This window comes from Argiope bruennichi, chromosome 10 (genome assembly GCF_947563725.1).
Source record: "Argiope bruennichi chromosome 10, qqArgBrue1.1, whole genome shotgun sequence".
NCBI classification, from domain to species: domain Eukaryota; kingdom Metazoa; phylum Arthropoda; class Arachnida; order Araneae; family Araneidae; genus Argiope; species Argiope bruennichi.
This window is the reverse complement of record NC_079160.1, coordinates 60,630,661-60,649,464: the sequence shown is the minus strand read 5'-3', so window position 1 is coordinate 60,649,464 and position 18,804 is coordinate 60,630,661. Positions and strand designations below refer to the sequence as shown.

At 31.8% G+C, this 18,804-nt stretch overlaps 1 protein-coding gene across 1 annotated transcript in view; it reads left to right on the top strand.

The window, feature by feature from the left end:
• Positions 1-7,727, top strand: part of LOC129988029 (RNA-binding protein 12-like) — a 34,420-nt gene extending 26,693 nt beyond the window's left edge. The window contains exon 2 of the mRNA XM_056096110.1: positions 3,003-7,727. Coding sequence (XP_055952085.1) covers positions 3,005-6,250 — 3,246 coding nt within the window. The 5' untranslated portion in view covers positions 3,003-3,004 and the 3' untranslated portion in view covers positions 6,251-7,727. The remainder of the gene's footprint in view (positions 1-3,002) is intronic.
• The last annotated feature ends 11,077 nt before the right edge of the window (positions 7,728-18,804 follow it).

Here is an 18,804-nt window from a genome sequence, read left to right as displayed (position 1 = left end):
TCTTTTGTTTAACTTCGTAAAAATGCCAAAAAACTATACGTAAACTGAAAGATATATAAAATATGTTATAATTGAAGTGATAGACAAAATGAAATGAATAAAAATTAAATTAATTTCTATTCTATGATGTAATAACTTTGAGTTTTTTTTTGCCGCACCCTGTACTTACATCAAGAAAGCTTTTCTAAATAATTTAGTACCAAAATTTTTCAGATTCTACATTCAGTATTATAACTATTCAATAGACGTATATATTTTTTTTACTTCTCATGACAAAAATTATATAATTGCAAGTGCATCCAATTTTGTAAAGATTTTGGATAAAAATGTGTTAATAAAACGATAATTAAAATAGTTATTCATAGAATATTCATGTATAACACATTTACAAAAACCAAAGCATACAATTTTTAAAAAAAATTAGGAGGTGGGGGAGCAAATTCAAGGTCTTATTGTAATCCTTCTTTAAAAATTCCTTTTAGTGAGTAACTATGGGGGGGGGACCATTTTTTTTTATTAACTATATTTTTGAAAATTATTTAAAAGAAACCGTCTGAATATAGTTTTGTTGTTTATCGAAATATTTTATAAGCATAAAAAAAATGATTCAGAACTTAGTTAAAATTGAACCAAACTCAAAATTGTAAAAAATAAATTCCTCGTTAAAGTCCAATTAATTATTTCCATGATCATGTCACAATAAATTAAGATGATTTAGAGCTACAACCTGTGTTTGAATTTATATATTAAAATCTAGAATGGAATTTAACCATATTTTTTTCTAGATTTATTTCTGCGCAATTAAATCTCAAGAGTCTCTTTTAAAAATACTCAAATACTGACAATATTTTGATAGTCAGTAAAATAAACCTAGAATATTTTTTTATAAATAAACTAGCAAGATTTTAAAAATGAGAGAAAATTTTGTCGTTTTTATTAGAAAGTATAGTTAGTTAGTATTTAAATTAGAAAGAAAAATAAAGAGGGTGAAGAATTTTAATGAGCTAATCGGCGTACATTTAATTGGTTTTAATTATATGTAAAATTAATTATTATGAGTTACTTTGAAGCTAAATTAGAGAAGTTGTACCTGCTCCATCTGTCGGATTTGTCTTGACCCCTTCCCATCTGTAAACCTATGCCCCAGCCTCTGTAATCAACAACACAAAAAAGTTTAGCGCACTTGCTCGTAATGCTACACTGAGGAAGCAGAAAAATTGTTAGACTTGCCTCATATGTAAATAGGTACGAGAAGGCAGACATGTCTCAATACGATTTGGCATAAACTCGACTAACATCTGAAGGTATACTGGAGGTAATTCACTTCATAAATCTATAGGAGCACGGTGTAGTCAAATCTCTTCTGAACAAACGTAGTAAAGTATCAGAGATGTGATCAGTAATGTTCACCTCTTTGGATTTAGATGACCAATTAATTTTAGTATAATATTGATTGAATAATATTGATTTAGAATAATTGATATAAAATTAGTAGAGTCCTTGAGCCTGTCGGTTGCAATTCTCGATATATAGGTTGTCGCATTGTCCTGCGTGAATTACTGAGATCCATCAGAATGTTCATGAATTGGTGTTGGTGAACAGACAGGATGTTTACGTATCTATCTTTTGTTATTTTTTTGGCATAGCAGGTTCCATGTCATCCCAGAGGCTCCACCAAATTGAACTGTCTCCTGTTAATATGTAAAGTCCGTGGATTCATGAAGTTGTCTCCATATCAATGCACTGCCATACTATTCGAAATGAGAATTCTCAGACAAGGCAACGTGCTTCGAGTCTTCAGCAGTCAAATAGGAGTGTTTTCGGTTCCAGACAAAAGTTAAAGCTTTCTACCATGCAGTCAAAATAGCACATGCGTGGGCTTTCGGCTCCGAAAGCCCATATCAATAACGATTCATTGAACAATTTGCGCGCAGATATTGATACCATAGCATTGAAATCCGCGACAATTGAGGAAGTTTTTCACGTTTATCATGTCTAAGGATCCTTGTACATCGTCGATAGTCCCATTTTTTCTTTTCCCAAGGTTTTTCACCTTGCCGAATCGATGTTGGGAATTTGATTTTTTATTGGGTATTCAGTACTCACGGAACATTCATAAAATTGTTGGGAATTTCATGTTTTATTGGATATTCAATATTCACGGAATACGCATGAAATTGTTATACTCGAAAATAAGCTTCCTTACTACTTCGAAGATACTATGTCTCATTTTTAATGCATTGACTTGAATGCCATGGGTAAAACGACCATTGTCATTGTAACCTGCCATTGTCATTGCAAGAACCAATCTTAACAGTTTTGCTAAACACTTATATACCGTGCCAACTACTTATGTTACGCTGATATGTAGTATAGCTTCTTTATTTGCCTGTGCATGGCTTACCTATTATGTATGATATTTAGAATCAAAATTTGTACCTTGTGTATCCTACTGAACAGAAAGATTTAACATCTATTCAGTATGAGTACTAAATATTTTTATCTCAATATTCGAGATAATATGAACTAGTTGTTAATGGCATAATTACTATTACATTATACGGAAGCTTCTGGTAAAATATACAATGCCCACACACTGGACAAATATAAAAATCGATTTGTTGAAAGCTGTGAAAGCATACTCTTGATTTAAAAATGTATATTTCCTTTCAAAAATAATTTTTAAATACCTAACATTTCGAACAATTATTGGTTTCTTCAATAAGCGGATATATTTTTAATCCATTTATTGAAAGACAGACAAATTAGACCGTGTATATCCACACAGACTTGAATCGGGGGAAAATAAATTCAATTAAACTATAGGGAATTTTTATTGGTTATGTTGATAAAATCTTATTCGGAACTATTTATTTTCATTATTATATTCTCCGTTTATTTCTTAATGTTCCTTAAGCATTATACAATTTTTATCTAATTAATTCTGTTATTTTTATATATTCCAGTGTTGTTAATAAAATTTTCTTTTCCTCCTTTTATAGCCATGTCGATCATTATTCGACTTCAAAATTTGCCATGGGCTGCGGATTCCGGAGATATCCGTCGCTACTTTGCTGGTCTTTCAATTCCAGAAGGAGGTGTGCACATCGTCGGAGGAGAAATGGGTGATGCCTTTATCGCTTTCAGTACAGACGAGGATGCACGTCTGGCAATGGAAAAAGATGGAGGGAAGATTCACGAGATGCAAATCAAATTGCTTCTGAGTAGTCGTACGGAAATGATGCGAGTTATTGAGAAAGCTAGACAGCAAAACATTGCTCTCCAGTCTCAATATACGATGCCACTTTCACAACCAATGATTCCTGTACAACAGCCAATTATGCAATTGCAGCAACCTGTGATGTCAGCGCAGCAACCAATTATGTCGGCACAGCAGCCTGTAATGTCTGCTCGGCAGTCGATGATGTCAGTTCCACAATCTATAATGCCTGTCATTTCAGTTCAACAGCCTGTAATTCCTTCTCGGCAAACAGCAAGAATGACAGGGACATTGGTTGTCGAAAGTGATAGAAAAAGAGGAAGAAGTCCTAGTCCATCTCATCGTAGAAGTCGTGAAAAATCCCCTCCTAGAGATCGTCGCCGCAGTCCAGACAGACGAGATCGTTCCAAAAGGGATCGTAGTCGAAGTCCTGCGCATGGAGAAAGCAGAGATATTGACCGACGTGGCGATCGTTTTAAAAGAGATGATCGCTATGATGAAGACCCTCGATACCGAGATGATCATTCTGATCGAGATGACAATAAACGACTTGATCCTGATGGATTAGATCAGCATTCTGATGTATATAATCAAAGTTTGAATCATAGCTATTATGGACCTTCTGTCGGTGCTGTTACTTCCACTGGATATAATTATGATTCTCCTCAGATGATGGGAAATGCAGGATCATTTTATGACTTTCCAGCAAATGGAAAACCAAATGCTTTGGGTATGAATAAACGTAACAGTCCAGCTTCTAATGCAGTGAGTGCGTCATCGTCACAGGCTTATATGCAACGGCCTAGGGCATTTACAGGAATGCCTTATGATCAGGCTCCTCAAATAGGTAAAGAAGCCGTGTCTAATCCAGCTAATGATCCAATGAGAGACAAAGGCAGACGGCCACGATTCGAGAATGAATATCCTTCATCTCAAGAACCTCCATATTTCCCTAACCCCTCTCAAAATCAAAAAGCAGCTAGAAACTCTTCTTTTGGTGATAAAAGAGGCACTGTTCAAGACTTTCGTCCTCCTACCAGAGATGCTACCTGGCCCCAAGGTAATGAAGATCAACAAGAAAATACACAATGGCCAAAGAAACGAACAGCTTTACTTGAAGCACCAACTTCAAAGAATGGCATTTCTTCTCAAGCCACTCCAATTGGCCTTGAACAATCACCACCTCAGAAGCCAGGAAGTAAAAATCCATTTGGAATAAGTGATAACTATGTAGCAAAAACGGGTTCTACTGCTTTTCCAACTAATAATACGCCTAAAAAAGATGAAATAGCAAGAAGAGGACCTGATATGCATAATGATAATCAATGGCGGGAGCCACCGATCACTGTAGAAGTGAGAGGAATACCACCTGATGTTAGAATCAATGAAATGATGGATCTATTTCCAAATCTATCTATCCCATCATCAAATATCTGCATAAAAGCTAATAATGAAGGTGCTGAGAAAGTTTTTATTCGTTTCAATCACCCTTCTGAGTGTGCAGAAGTTCTCAGTGGACAACCTTATTATATTCGTAATTATTGTTGTCAAGTTTCACCCTGCCCAGTTGAAGCATTTGAGGCTGCTGCTGCATCATCTAATTCAGAAAAACCTAATCCAAAACCTGTTCCCAGAGAAGAAGATTTATTTGTTCAGTTGAAAGGTCTTCCTTTCGCCTGCAGTGAAGCTGATATTGAACATTTCTTTAAAGGTCTCAGAATTGTGGATATGTTTATAGAAAATTCTCCTGATGGTAGATGTACAGGAATTGGATTTGTGCAATTTTCTTCAACAAGTGATTTCCGAGTGGCTCTAACCATGAATGGTAACATGATTGGTCATCGTTATATAACTATCTCTGTTGCTAGTAAAGAAATTGCAGATCAGGCTAGAAGATCATTAGATTATTTGCCTAAAAGAGCAAAGAGCCCTCCACACAGTTCTGGTCCTCCTGGGAATTTTGGTTCATCTCGCTTACCTAGGAGACCCAAAGGTCCCAATGATGTTCCTGTTTCTAACTTAGGAAATGGACCTCCTCCTTCGAATCATGGTCGACCAACTAATTTTTCTGTTTCTTTAAGAGATTTGCCTGATCATGTGACAAATAAGGAAATTGCAGAATTTTTCCGTGAAACTGGCATTGGCATTCGTGCCTTCCACATAATGCTCAATGTTGATAAGTTACCAAATGGTGATGCTTTTATTGAAGTAGCAAGTAAAGGAGAAGCTGATGCTGCAGTTAGTCTGAATGGCAAAATCATGCGTGGGAAACGTGTATCTGTAACACATATCTCATTTCAAAAGATGTCTGAGATACTTCATGGTCCATCACCGACTTTAACTCCCCCACCGGCACCAGGACCTCTTTTGCAAACTCCACCAGGTCTTGATAGACCTCGTAGACCACTCATTCCTCATGCACCTGAAAAACCATTTGTAGATCAGCCTCCAGATGATCCCTCTTTGTTTGATGGGCCACCAACTGATCATCTGCCTTTTGAACATCCTCATGTTGAGCGACCTTTTCTTCCTCGTGGTAATCGACCAAGACCGGACTTCCCCAGAGGTGGTCAACCAAGACCAGACTTTCCTAGAGGCGGTCAACCAAGACCAGATTTCTTGCGTGGTGAACGGCCAAGAATGGATGGACCTTTTCGTGGTGCTAGACCTCTCATGGAACGGCCTGGAGGCCCACCCCATGGTCGAATGCATCCTCCGTTCCCAGGCAGACCACCTTTTGGTGGCCCACCACCACCAAGTCGAGGAGGGATTCCTCCTGGATTTGGAGCGCCAGGTTGTGTTGTAGCAGTAAATAATTTGCATTTCCGTGCCTCTTTGGAAGATGTATTTGATTTTTTCAAGGATTATCAATTAAGTAAAGACAGTGTTATGCGTAGATTTGATGAAAACGATCAAGTGACTGGAGAAGCTCGAGTAGCCTTCCAAACCCCTAGAGAAGCTCAGAAAGCTGTCAGAGAACTTAATCATAAACCCATCATGGGTCGTCCATTATCACTGGCATTATTATAGTATATCTAATTTTTTTTATGTATGTAAATTTCATCACCATTTTGTTTTGTTATTCATTCACTTCATTTTTACTTATTAATGATTTACTTTGTTACTTGTTATTCACTAAAATTTAGATTTGGAAGAATCTAATTGTAGATTCATTCAGGACTTTTCTTGCACCTTTATCATTACATATAACAGAATGTGTTAACTTTGATTGAAGAACTTTCTTACAGCTTTTTCTTAAGTTTTTTAATATTTGTAAGCCAAAATATATAAGAAAAATATTTTAGGCCTTTAAATCTGTGCTGATAACATAAAAGATGTGCTTACTTACATGTGCTGTGCTTACATAAAAGATTTCATTTTCTTTATTATTCATGAATGCCTATTTTCTATTAATTATTTTTTTTTTAATTTGAAGTCACAAGCAAAATAAAGCTAAAGAAATTCTGGAAAATAGTCATCTTTAATTATTTTCTTTATGAATGAATTTCTGTTAAAGTTGAAATATTTTATTTTAATTTTTAAACTATATATATATTTTTATGTGCATTATTTTAAATGCACAAATTTTTTGCTTTCTGCCACTGAATTTGATTGGTCAGATGATAGTAAAATAACTAACATGATCTCTGCTACATTATCTTTCAGTTCTGATTACAAGTTTCTGCTTATGTAGAATGGAGGGGTGGGGGGTCATTGCAATTTATTAAATGGTTATTAATATATTTTTAATTTACTGATCTTTGACTTTATATTTTTCATCAAGAAGTTTTGAATTTTTCTTTACATAATTTGTAATTTCCATAATATTCTTATAGAGTATTATTTTTATACAATACAACAGAATATTTTCTTAAAGAATTGTAATTTTTGTGAATTAAAATACAACTTAAAAAAATCTTAGTTTGAAAGAATACATTTAAGAAACTGTTTCATTGCTAGTGCTGTTTGAATTTCAGTGAATTAGTTAGTTAGTTATTACTCAGTTATTTAACTCGCATAAAAACTTTATCCTTTAGTCATAAAAGTCTCAAATTGTTTTGTATTTCATGGCATCTGAAGCATATGTGACAATTTTAATTTGTGTTAATTACTGAATAATTTTTTAATTGTAATAAATACTAAAGATAAAACTTTAAAAAATGTGAGAAGTAAATAATTGTATTTTATGTGTTGCAGTAAATAATTGTATTTTCTATAAATGTTTGTGGTGATTGTATTGTGAAGTATTGTGAAGATTTGTGTGATTCTTCATAATTCGTTAAAAAGCACTATTTGTGTTTTGTCTTATTTGTAGTATTCACTTTCTTTTAATTTATCAAGCCTCTTTGTACAAATTTTTCAATATTTGCTTAGGTTTTTGCCCCATAAGATTGCTTATTCTGTTGGAATATTTTAACTTCAAGAACATTATTTCTTTCTACATTAATTAAAATTTTTGAGAAACATTTGCTCGTAATGTGCCTGATATTTTTGCTGTAAAATGTTACAGAATACGATTTTGTTTTTTGTATTATATGTAAATATTTGTAAATAAGTTAATAAAGAATTTAAGACATAAAACTAACGTTTGTAATTTTGTTTTTATTAGCTAAAGTTCTGTGTAAATACACTAATTTTACGAATTTATTTAAAATTTAAGGATTATCAATATTATATTAAACATTTTTGACATTTATAGTCACGAAATTGGAAATTATTATTGAAAGAGTTAGCATTGCTTTGAGTCAAAACAAATTTTACATTAGTTGATATATCATTTTACTGTACCCAATAAATGATTAGGGAAGGATATTTCTTCTTTATCATTTATTGATGCATATATTTCACATTCTGCAGTTATTATTTTTCTTTTTGTGTTGAGCTTCGGTGGAATTTAAATTCTTGAATGATAAAATCGACATATATGTTGAAATAATAAATGGAGAATTTTTAAAATAACTGCACAGGATGATGTAACCTCAATATGGTGTAAATACAATTAGCAAGGGACTTAATGAGTCCTTTTAACAACTTATTAATTGCATTTCATTTTTAACACTTTTTTTTTTTTTGCTTATTTGACGTAGGGAATTTAATTTTTTAAACCTTAATAATTCAGCAAAGTTTAATTTATATTTTTAATATACTCTTCACGAAAAATGTGCAAAAGTAATAAAATTCTTAAAAAATGAACAATAATTATTTGTTAAAATAATTTTCTTATTTACGAACAAGATAATTTAATTATTGTTTGACAACGGATTCTAAAACATTCCGTCTTTTGCGCATACGTTAGGATGGGTTTAATGCGTCAGAACAGGGGTGAGAGAAAAGTTGAAAGGAGGGGATATTTACATTTAAAATAATACGGACAGAAACGACACGATATTCACATACAGGTGGAAAAAAAATCCAACAAAAAAAGTATTTAATAAGGCGAAAATTAGGTCAAAGAATTTCCAATTCCTGAAATGCGCTCATCCTTCCCTTAATGAAATAGAATCGTCGAAAAGGGTTCATCTCAGAATAATGAAACGAACACTATCTTAAAGACGTAAAATTATAAATTTCAAATTAGCATTAAAAGTTACTATTTTATGTGACTTATCATATATATAATGGCCAGTTAAATTAATATTTCTTAATATTATATGTAAATAATTAATTCTGCTTCATTTAATAACGGATTTAATAATTAAATTTGAGTACAAATGTTACAGACCTAATATTTTATAATTCTTGGACTCTATATATTTTACAAATTCATTTATTCGGAAGTTAGTCTTATAACGTTCTTTAGTCCATTCTTGCTGCTTGTCAGAAATCAACCACTGCTACTGGATATGATATCTTTGATCTTATACGAATAATTATAAAAGCTGCAGATCGATAATTCCTCTGGAAGATTATTTGATACATGTCTTAATTTATCTCGGATTTATTTTAATTTTCAAATTTATATAAGAATAACATTTAATCTAGCTGTCACAAACTGTATAATACAATTTTTCCGTCATTGTTGAAACTTTAACTGCATTTTAACGAGCGGGACAAGTCTCTTTCCCGTGTATTCTAATAAAGATGTTAATCCCCTCCCCCCGCGGAAAATTGAAGATGGCCTTGAATGCTACGAGGATTCAGATTTTTAGTTTCGCGTATGAGAGTTGTCTGTTTCTAGGAAATTGGTACTTGTGTGTAGACTGCATGCCATTGAAGAACAATAATTAATTAACAGCCTATAAGTGAATGGTCTTTTGACTGGTACGCATAATTACACAAGTACTAAAAAAATGGATATGTATTTTAGTTGTCTCCTTTTCCAAGTGATTGGAAACCAAAAAGTGATCCAGAATTACAATTGTAGGCACAAGTTCACATACCAAATTTCATTTATTTAAGTCATCGCATTTTGGAGTTATCAGATTTATCTGCTTACTGAAATACAAACGGCCAACCCTTTGACAAATCTGGTTCAAAATTTGATAAAGATATATACTAAAACTGTGAATAAATTCTATTTACTTAAGTTGTGAAATTTTTTAATAATTGCTTTTCCGCGCACGCAAAAATATAGACACTTTGATTAAATTGGTCACAAGTCTGATACGGATCTGCAGTTTTGATTTTAAATCTGTTTACCAAATTGTAGCTATATAGCTCTTTACGGTGTGCCATTATCGTGTTCACTGGCATTCGGATAAACAGCCATCCTGATAATAATTTGATTTGATAATTTGATCTGAGCTATCGAGTTCACAGATAACCATTCAAAATTAATTCACTGGGGAAGGTCTGACAAGTGGAAATTCATCAAAATCTCGAGCTCAATTTTATGTATATATATATATGTGGTAAATTAACTTCACGAGAGGGCGCTCTGCGTTCTTACGGTGATAGCCAGCAGTCGGAGGGCAGAGTTCAGAGTTCACTAGACGAGGGGAGAGAACGGACGTCCGCCGAGAAGGGTGCGACCGGAAACCGAGAAGCCGTGATACTCTGAGAAAGGGCCGAAACTGAAATTCTTGCGTTGAAGGATTCCTCTGAAAATGCCAGTGCACCACGCGTAGGTGGGAAAGATCCTTTGAACGACATCAACTGTCCATCTTCATGTAATATAAATTCCTTCATCATTGAATTCTCATTTGTAAAGCTCGTCAGAATCATCAATTGTTAATCAAGAATAAAAAGATTAAGCTAATCCAAGTGGACTGATGCATTAAAACCCATCACACCCACATATATATATATATAATTTTTAATATTTTCTCTTTGTAGACTTCGTATTTTAGAAAGTGAAAAGTAAAGAACAAAAACTCTAAAAACATTGAACCTGGAATTTTTATTTTTCGTAACAGTAATGATAAATAAATATTTCTCTGCATTTAAATTTCTATATCACTTTTTTTTTCTTTTATTTAAACGTGAGTTCATCCCGGTTTACCTGTCTTCAAGCATAATGTTTTAAGAAATTTTTATTTCACATTATAAGGTTTAATTTTTCAAGGACATATAATTAAAATACTTTTTATACTTTCTCATATAAAAAATATAGAAAAAGTTTGGAAAACGTCACAAAATACGAACTCGAGATTTTGACGAATCTGCATATTTTAGACTTCCCTGAGATCGAAAAATCCATTTTTGGAAAACGTCCATCCGTCTGTCTGTGACAAAGATAACTTAAACAGCGGTAAAATGAAATATTATTTCAAAATAACTTCAAATATTGCATTTATTTACAAATAGTTTAAAAATTACAAATGTTTTTTCGCTGGCTCTCTTTTTTTCCATCACTACAGTAAATTTTTGAACCGTAATAAATAGGCATATACTTCCATTAGTAAAAATACTTATTATTATTAAATACTTATAGAAAAAAAATACTTATTATTAAAAATATTAGAATTATATTTTACATTAATATTTCTACATTTCCTCGGTCTAATTAGCCATATTTAGTTAAATATTATTGCGACACAAACACCTTAAATGAGAAAAAAGCTCCGCCTTTTTACAATTAAAATTGACAGAGGTATGAATCGTTGCATTTCATTATTTTAATCCAATCAGTAACTGCCTCGAAGAAATGGTTTCGATTGATTTGCGGATCTTTTCCCAATGTGGGTGGCCATTGAAATTATCTATAATTTTCTAAAACAGTGATATTTTAAATCTCATAACTCGTTCGGTTTTAAAATAATAATAAATATAATAGCATATTGCTTAATATGACTAGTTGCATCGTTGAGCCATACAAAAACTTATGCATCGTAACTTTTTTCCCTATAAATTTACTGAGCAGTAAATTTATTTACAAATTTTGAGCAATATAAAATATGGCTCTTTACTTTGTTTAGAGCATTCTTTACGAAATGGAAATGTAACAGATGTTGTATGTCTCTGTCTGTAACATTAACTATTGCAGATGTATGTCTATCTATAATAGTTTAGAAATGAGCTATTGGACCACGATTAGAATGAACCTACTCTAATGTAAATATGATAGTTGAAAAATATTTTTAATAGTAAAATTTTTAAAGATTTATGGGCAAATAATGCTAAGGATATATGGCTAGTTCTTTCAGTTAGTATTATTTATTTTAGTGGTGACTGCTCTATAAAAACGGCAAGTATGCAGTTTTCTTTAAAATTATTTTAAAACGTATATATATATATATTTCTAAATTTTTTATGATATTCGTTTTGAGATTTTATGAGCTTTTATAAATATTGATAAAATTTTTGTTAGTGTATATAGTGCAAATTGAGTTGCTTGACTCAGCGGAAGTAACGTAGAGCAGAATATGCAGCACTGAAAGTTGTTCAAGCATACAGTAGTTGTTCAAGCATTATCAGTGTATATGCTTATACATCGCCGTCTTTAATATTTGCGGAGCTAAAAATATTTCCATCCTTCTGGTATGCATCATTATTAGATGCCTAATATCAGTTGCTTCACAAAGTCACATCTTTTTGTGTATGTGTGTTTAAATTAACTGATTTATCGATGCGCGTTGCTGATTCCTTATATTCTTGCTTCACGAACGAAATAAAAGGTTAAAGCTAATATTTTCATTCAGCATTTTTTCAAACTTTGCATTAAAAGTTTGTAGTATTTCTTCACTGTGACTTAGGCTCTTAGAAGGAAGATAGATACAATTTTTTCTTCCGAACCTTTTTCATTAGTTTTATTACTCGCACATTCATTATTCGCATTACACATGATAGGTTAATGTTTCCCATTGCATTTAGAACAATTAACTGCTTGGTTACAGAAACGAGCAATATGTCTGGGTCTTGAATCTAACCAACGGAAACAAATTCCGCCGTGTAAAAGAATTTCCTTTTTTTTTTTTTTTTTTTTTTCGTATGTTAAACCCTTCGCAAACCTACGATCTTGAGTCATATGCGATTTATCGCAAATAACGCATTTTTTATTATTTGAATCAACCGGATAGGAACTTCTTCTCGAATTATTAAATACAGTAGACTCCCGATTATCCGCGCCTGCCGCACAAAGTTTTTTTTTTTTTTTTTTTTTGACTGATTTTTTCAAAAAGGTGCAGTTTTACAGTTATGCTTTTGTAATTACATAATACATTACAGTATTAAAACAGTACATATGTATTCATTTTTCTGTGTATCCTTGACGCCTCTCGCAAGCACAAAGCACTTTTCTGTTTTCATGAACAAAATGCATTTTAGGTTAGTTTTGAGTGATATACTAAAATATTAAGCGCTAGTTAAACATTTCCTGCTGTTTATTTTACGTTTTATTGTACATAAAACGAATTTTCAAAGTTGGAATGACTGTTTTCTTTTTTGCTATACCCGTTTTTAGATTTTTTCGGATTATCCGCGATTTTTGTTATCCGCGGCGGCCGCGCCACCCAATTCCGCGGATAATCGGGAGTGTACTGTAAATCAAAACCAGATGGCCTAGTTGTTTTTTCAGGAACTGGATGATTCAGCGTTTTTTAATTATGTTTTTCTGAATCCAAAGAAGAACGTGCAATAATCAATTTTATTACGGTTCGATTTCCATTTTAAGAAAAGAGATGAATCAGCCCATCACTTCCTGAACTTTCTGTTGCAATTAATTCAGTTTGATTGCGTTCGTAAACTTGCAATAAATCGCTTGGTAAACATGACTCCACAAGAGGATATAGCAATATCGTTGAAAAGTTATCTTCTGCAATACCTAATGATTTTTATGGAGCTGCCCTTCTAAAGTATCGTACAGTTTCACTAAAGAATATTTTTGACCCTGAGGATTCTCGTTATTTATGACAACCGAAAGAAGTTCTCTAATGTACACTTCGATCAGCAAATAATCTCTTCCGAAGCTGTGTTTTAAATATTTGGCAGCTTCCTCATAATTTTTTCGAAAACTTTAGTGTTGATTGTAGCAAATACTGAAATCTGTCATCATCTACGATATCATCATCTATCTTTTTAACTGTCCCCATCATTGGAGCCATTCCTTAATGTTTCCACTAAATTGTTTTAATTCCAACTCTGGAAGTCTAACTTTGCGATTAGTATTATCAGCAGATTCTTTTATTACAGTAACATCTTGTTTAGGTTTATCTAACGCATTTAAATTAATGATTCCCTGTCTACTTATGTTTTGATTTTCTACAAGCTACGTCTCGACTGGCTGTTTATTTTATTTTCTTATTTTTTGTTACCAATGGTTTGTGTTTTTCATGGAATGGAACTAATCTTGTACCGACTGTTAGATGTCTTTCACCGTGCACCCACCGAATGAGTTCTACAAGCTATGTCTCGTCTAATATTATTGGTCTATTGCATTTTTAGATGGGAATTCTATAGATTATGAGAAAATTGGACAATTTTAATATTTTGTCGAGTATAAATAATTGTATTTCTATAAGTCTAATTTCGATTATTTTGTTATTACAATGTTTATAAACACCAAGAGCCTGTTCAATCATGAGCCATAATAAATATAAAAATAAATAGAAATACATATGTTTTCATAAAAATACAAAAATGCAAAATAAATCATTAGCATGTTATTTAAGAAATATGTTGAAATATCAAACCATATTGATAAATCCATTAAAAGAATGGCCTCATAATATGCACTTCTTAGGCCACAAAACCCCTAAATCCGCATCTTCTGAGATTCTACAGGTTTGGGATTTTTTTTTTATCCGTAAAAAAAAGACGGAAATCACCAGCGAAGACGATGCAAATGTGAAAAAAAAAAAATTTAAATTTTCAAAATCATTATTATTTAAGATATTTATAAGCTTCAATGAGCAAACAGAGAGAGAACCTATCGAAATCCTGCCGCCAATTTTAATGCAATATTGCTCTAACTATTACTAAAATTAATATTTCAGTAAAACAGTAAAATTAATATTTTAACTAAAGTTCAAAAATAATTTAAGAATATTCAGTTTCTTTTTGAAGAATCAATAATCAGAAAGAAATAAAAAAGTATTTCATAAAAGTCTTTGTACACAAAAATTTTTGTACAAGGAATCCACACAAATTAATAATTATTGGGGTATTTCTATTAATTAGTAGGATATCTTGCAGATTCCACAATATCTTTCAAATGACTGGACATAGAGTGTATTATGGAACTCTTTTATTATTATTTCGACATCAATGCTTCTCCATTCTTTCGTCCTTATTGTTTTTAGTTCGGTTTTATAATAAAATGATGAAAAATAATCGTTTTTCGAATGTTGCTTGCTGTTTTTTTTACGATCACGAGTCTTTTTAAAATCATAAATAAAACATAGAGCAATAAGCAAGCAAAAGGACAAAATCAAACGATTTTTAAAATGTAACCGTATTTGCAAAAATAAACAAAAAATGACAGACGATAATTTTAACTATGAATTCGTAAGAAAATTTTTCGATCTACGAACATCTTTGTAACTTGCTTTATCCCTCCATTTTTAAATTATCATTTTCATTAAAAAAATAAATAAAATCGATGTTTTTCAAAGATATGAAAAAAAAAAAAATACTTGGAGATTATATGAAAACATACTGAAATTCCATGTCGAATTCAATTCCAGATTACAGCGCATTTTCGTTATATTTTAAAAGCGCACAAACATTTTTTGGGAGCCACTGTATATGATTGAATATTTTGATAGACATTTTGAAGCTTCGCATTATTCAAAATTACAGTTGGTCTACATCTAGTTAAATTATAAAGCGCAATTCACTCATAGATCAATCAATTTATTTCTTCTTTTCAGCAGATAATAAATTTAATTTAAATATTTCAGATTCTGATGAAGAGGTTCAGAAATTAATTTCTGCAGATGACATGATATTACATAAATTAATTATTGTTTTAACTTTCTTTTGGAGTGAACATACAGTGGCTCAAAAAAATTGAGAGTACACCTTACTTTTACTTGATAAATCCGACTTTCAATATAAATAACACATTACCGGGTAGTGCAAACATGTTTTTGTTTTTACACATAACAAATGGTTTAATTTAGAGTAAAAATAAAGAAAAATAAACGGAAAACTTCTAAATTGAAAAGTTTCAGAAGCATTTTAAACAAACATACGCATAATTTTGCCTCAAAAAATTGAGAATACACCAATGAAATTCTTGTAATATCTCACATAGAAAGAACGTGCCAGTATTTAGCTGCATGTCTTTTGGCTCTTATAATGGCCTCTAAACGCCGTGGTACCGATTCGACCAATTTTTGGTGGTATCTGAAGATATTTCACCTCATTCTTCCTGCAGCACTCGTTTGAAATGGGTTTTGTTTCGAATTTTGTGTTTTTGGACAACTGCTTCGAGTATGGCCCACAGATATTCAATTGTATTGATGTCGGAGTACTGTGGTGGTGTTTGTAACTGCTGTTTAAAATGAAAAACACACCATATTTGACGTTACGTGCATTCTGTTTGAGATCGTTGTCCTACTGGAAAATGAAATTTCCATCTAAACCCAAATTTTTAGCACTTTCCTTTAGATTGCTGCGAAGTATATCAAAGTAAACTATATCGTTTATAATGCCATCTATAAAAATTAAATTTCCTACCCCGGATGAAACCATGCAACCTCAAATCATAACGGAGTCACCGCCATGTTTAACTGTAGGGCGTAAATTTTTTGGATCCAAAGAAGCGTTAAGCTTTCTTCATACAGTACGATGGCTGTCACTGCCAAAAATGTTGAGTTTACTTTCATTACTAAATATAGCTTTCTTCCAAAGGTTATTGGTCTTCAATTGATGAGTTTTTGCAAACTTCAAATGCTTTTTCTGAATTTGCAAGCTGATTAACGGTTTCTCTCTAGCAATGTGACTTTTATATCCAGCTTGTCTAATGGCATTTCGCACAGTTTCAGCATTACATTTCTGCCTATGATTTCAAAAGTTTCTGCAACAAGTTGGATTAACCATATAGTTGCAGCAATTTAAAGGAAAGTATTAAAAAATTGGGTTTAGATGGAAATTTCATTTTCCAGTAGGACAACGATCTCAAACAGAATGCACGTAACGTCAAATATGGTGTGTTTTTCATTTTAAACAGCAGTTACAAACACCACCACAGTACTCCGACATCAATACAATTGAATATCTGTGGGCCATACTCGAAGCAGTTGTCCAAAAACACAAAATTCGAAACAAAACCCATTTCAAACGAGTGCTGCAGGAAGAATGAGGTGAAATATCTTCAGATACCACCAAAAATTGGTCGAATCGGTACCACGGCGTTTAGAGGCCATTATAAGAGCCAAAAGACATGCAGCTAAATACTGGCACGTTCTTTCTATGTGAGATATTGCAAAAATTTCATTGGTGTATTCTCAATTTTTTGAGACAAAATTCAGCGTATGATTATTTAAAATGCTTCTGAAACTTTTCGATTTTGAAGTTTTTCGTTGATTTTTCTTTATTTTTACTCTAAATTAAACCATTTGTTATGTGTTAAAACAAAAACATGTTTGTACAACCCGGTAATGTGTTATTTATATTGAAAGTCGAATTTATTAAGTAAAAGTAAGGTGTACTCTCAATTTTTTGAGCCACTGTATATCCTATTTATTTATTGCCGTTATGTGAGAGAGAGGAAAAAAATATTAATATACTTTAAAAACCCAACATATAAATGTTTGTCTTTTCTTTGGAGTCAACATATTTCCTAAGCACCACATGAATAAATGGTACCATTTAAAGGTTTTATTAAATTTCTTGAAGATATTTCATTTAATATTTCAAATGAATCATTTTTTTTAATGTAATTTGGAAATAACCAAGTAATTATAAGAATTTGCATCTGCAAAAATCGCCACAAGTTTAAAATTCAATTTAATAAATATTATTCTTTAGAAATTCTTGTGAGGAATAATGACAGCTAGTTCAGGCACCTGCTGACCTCTATTGAGCGAAAGTAAAATGAAAGACAATTTTTATTTGACGTATTTGTTTCCCTTGCTCAGTTTAGTCACTAGTAGTGGTCAGGGCAATTTGAATTTTGATATATTGTTTTGTGTTTTGAATTTTGATATATTGTTTTGTGTTTTGAATTTTGATATATTGTTTTGTGTTTTGAATTTTGATATATTGCAAAGAAATAAGAATTTTTATTGTTATAATATTTGCCATCGAGAATCTGATGAATGTTTTTATTTTAGATTTCTTCAAGTTCAGAATTATCATTTTTGGTATGATGCCTATTTGTAAGCATGATAACTAAAAATAAAAAAACCTCAATAATCTAAATGAGTGAAATTTGGTATGCTGTATTTTGATTAAATTTGTGTATTGAATAAATTTTGTACTCTTTAAATCTTCAAAGAGGTCTTTCTATTTCTTCTGTACGCGATAATTCAACAATATAACTCGTAAAAAAATATTTCACGAATGGCTTCATTACCAGAATTATAGATTTGTATCAAATTTGGGGTCAAATATTTTGATGGTTAACAGTCTGTCTATCTGTCTATTTCTGGGCATGTGAACTCGGTACGTTAAACATGCAACAAGCTAATTGTATGAATTAAAGAATAGGATTTTTGCATCAAAATATAAGAATAGATATGAGTAATTTTGTTGAGGCGGCGCCAAATTGCCCAACATGTCATAAGGATTTTACTATAAATCATATTTTAATTGAATGCCCCGCTTTTAATCAAAATCGTGTTCATTTTTTTAAAACATCGTCATTAACCTTGCAGGACTTGGTGGGCGAGAGATACCACCCGAACATTTTTAAGTTTTTAAAATCTATTAACTTTTATATTTGCATTTGATATTGTGAACAATAGTTTTATCATTTTGGTCATTAGTTTCATATCATTCAATTAACATTCATTCAAACAAGTCTATCTTATAGTATTGCATTATTATACTATACATGCTTTTATTTCTATCTGCTTTTATATTTTAACTAATGTATTAAAAAAACCATATATTAATGTTTTACTTCTACTTTTATTTTTTACCATTTGCTTGGCGCAGCATGGCCAAATATGGCCCTTGAGCCACTAAATACCATAAACAACAACAACAACAACAGTCTAATTTTGTGCCACCAAATAATCTACTATTCGTTTCAGTAT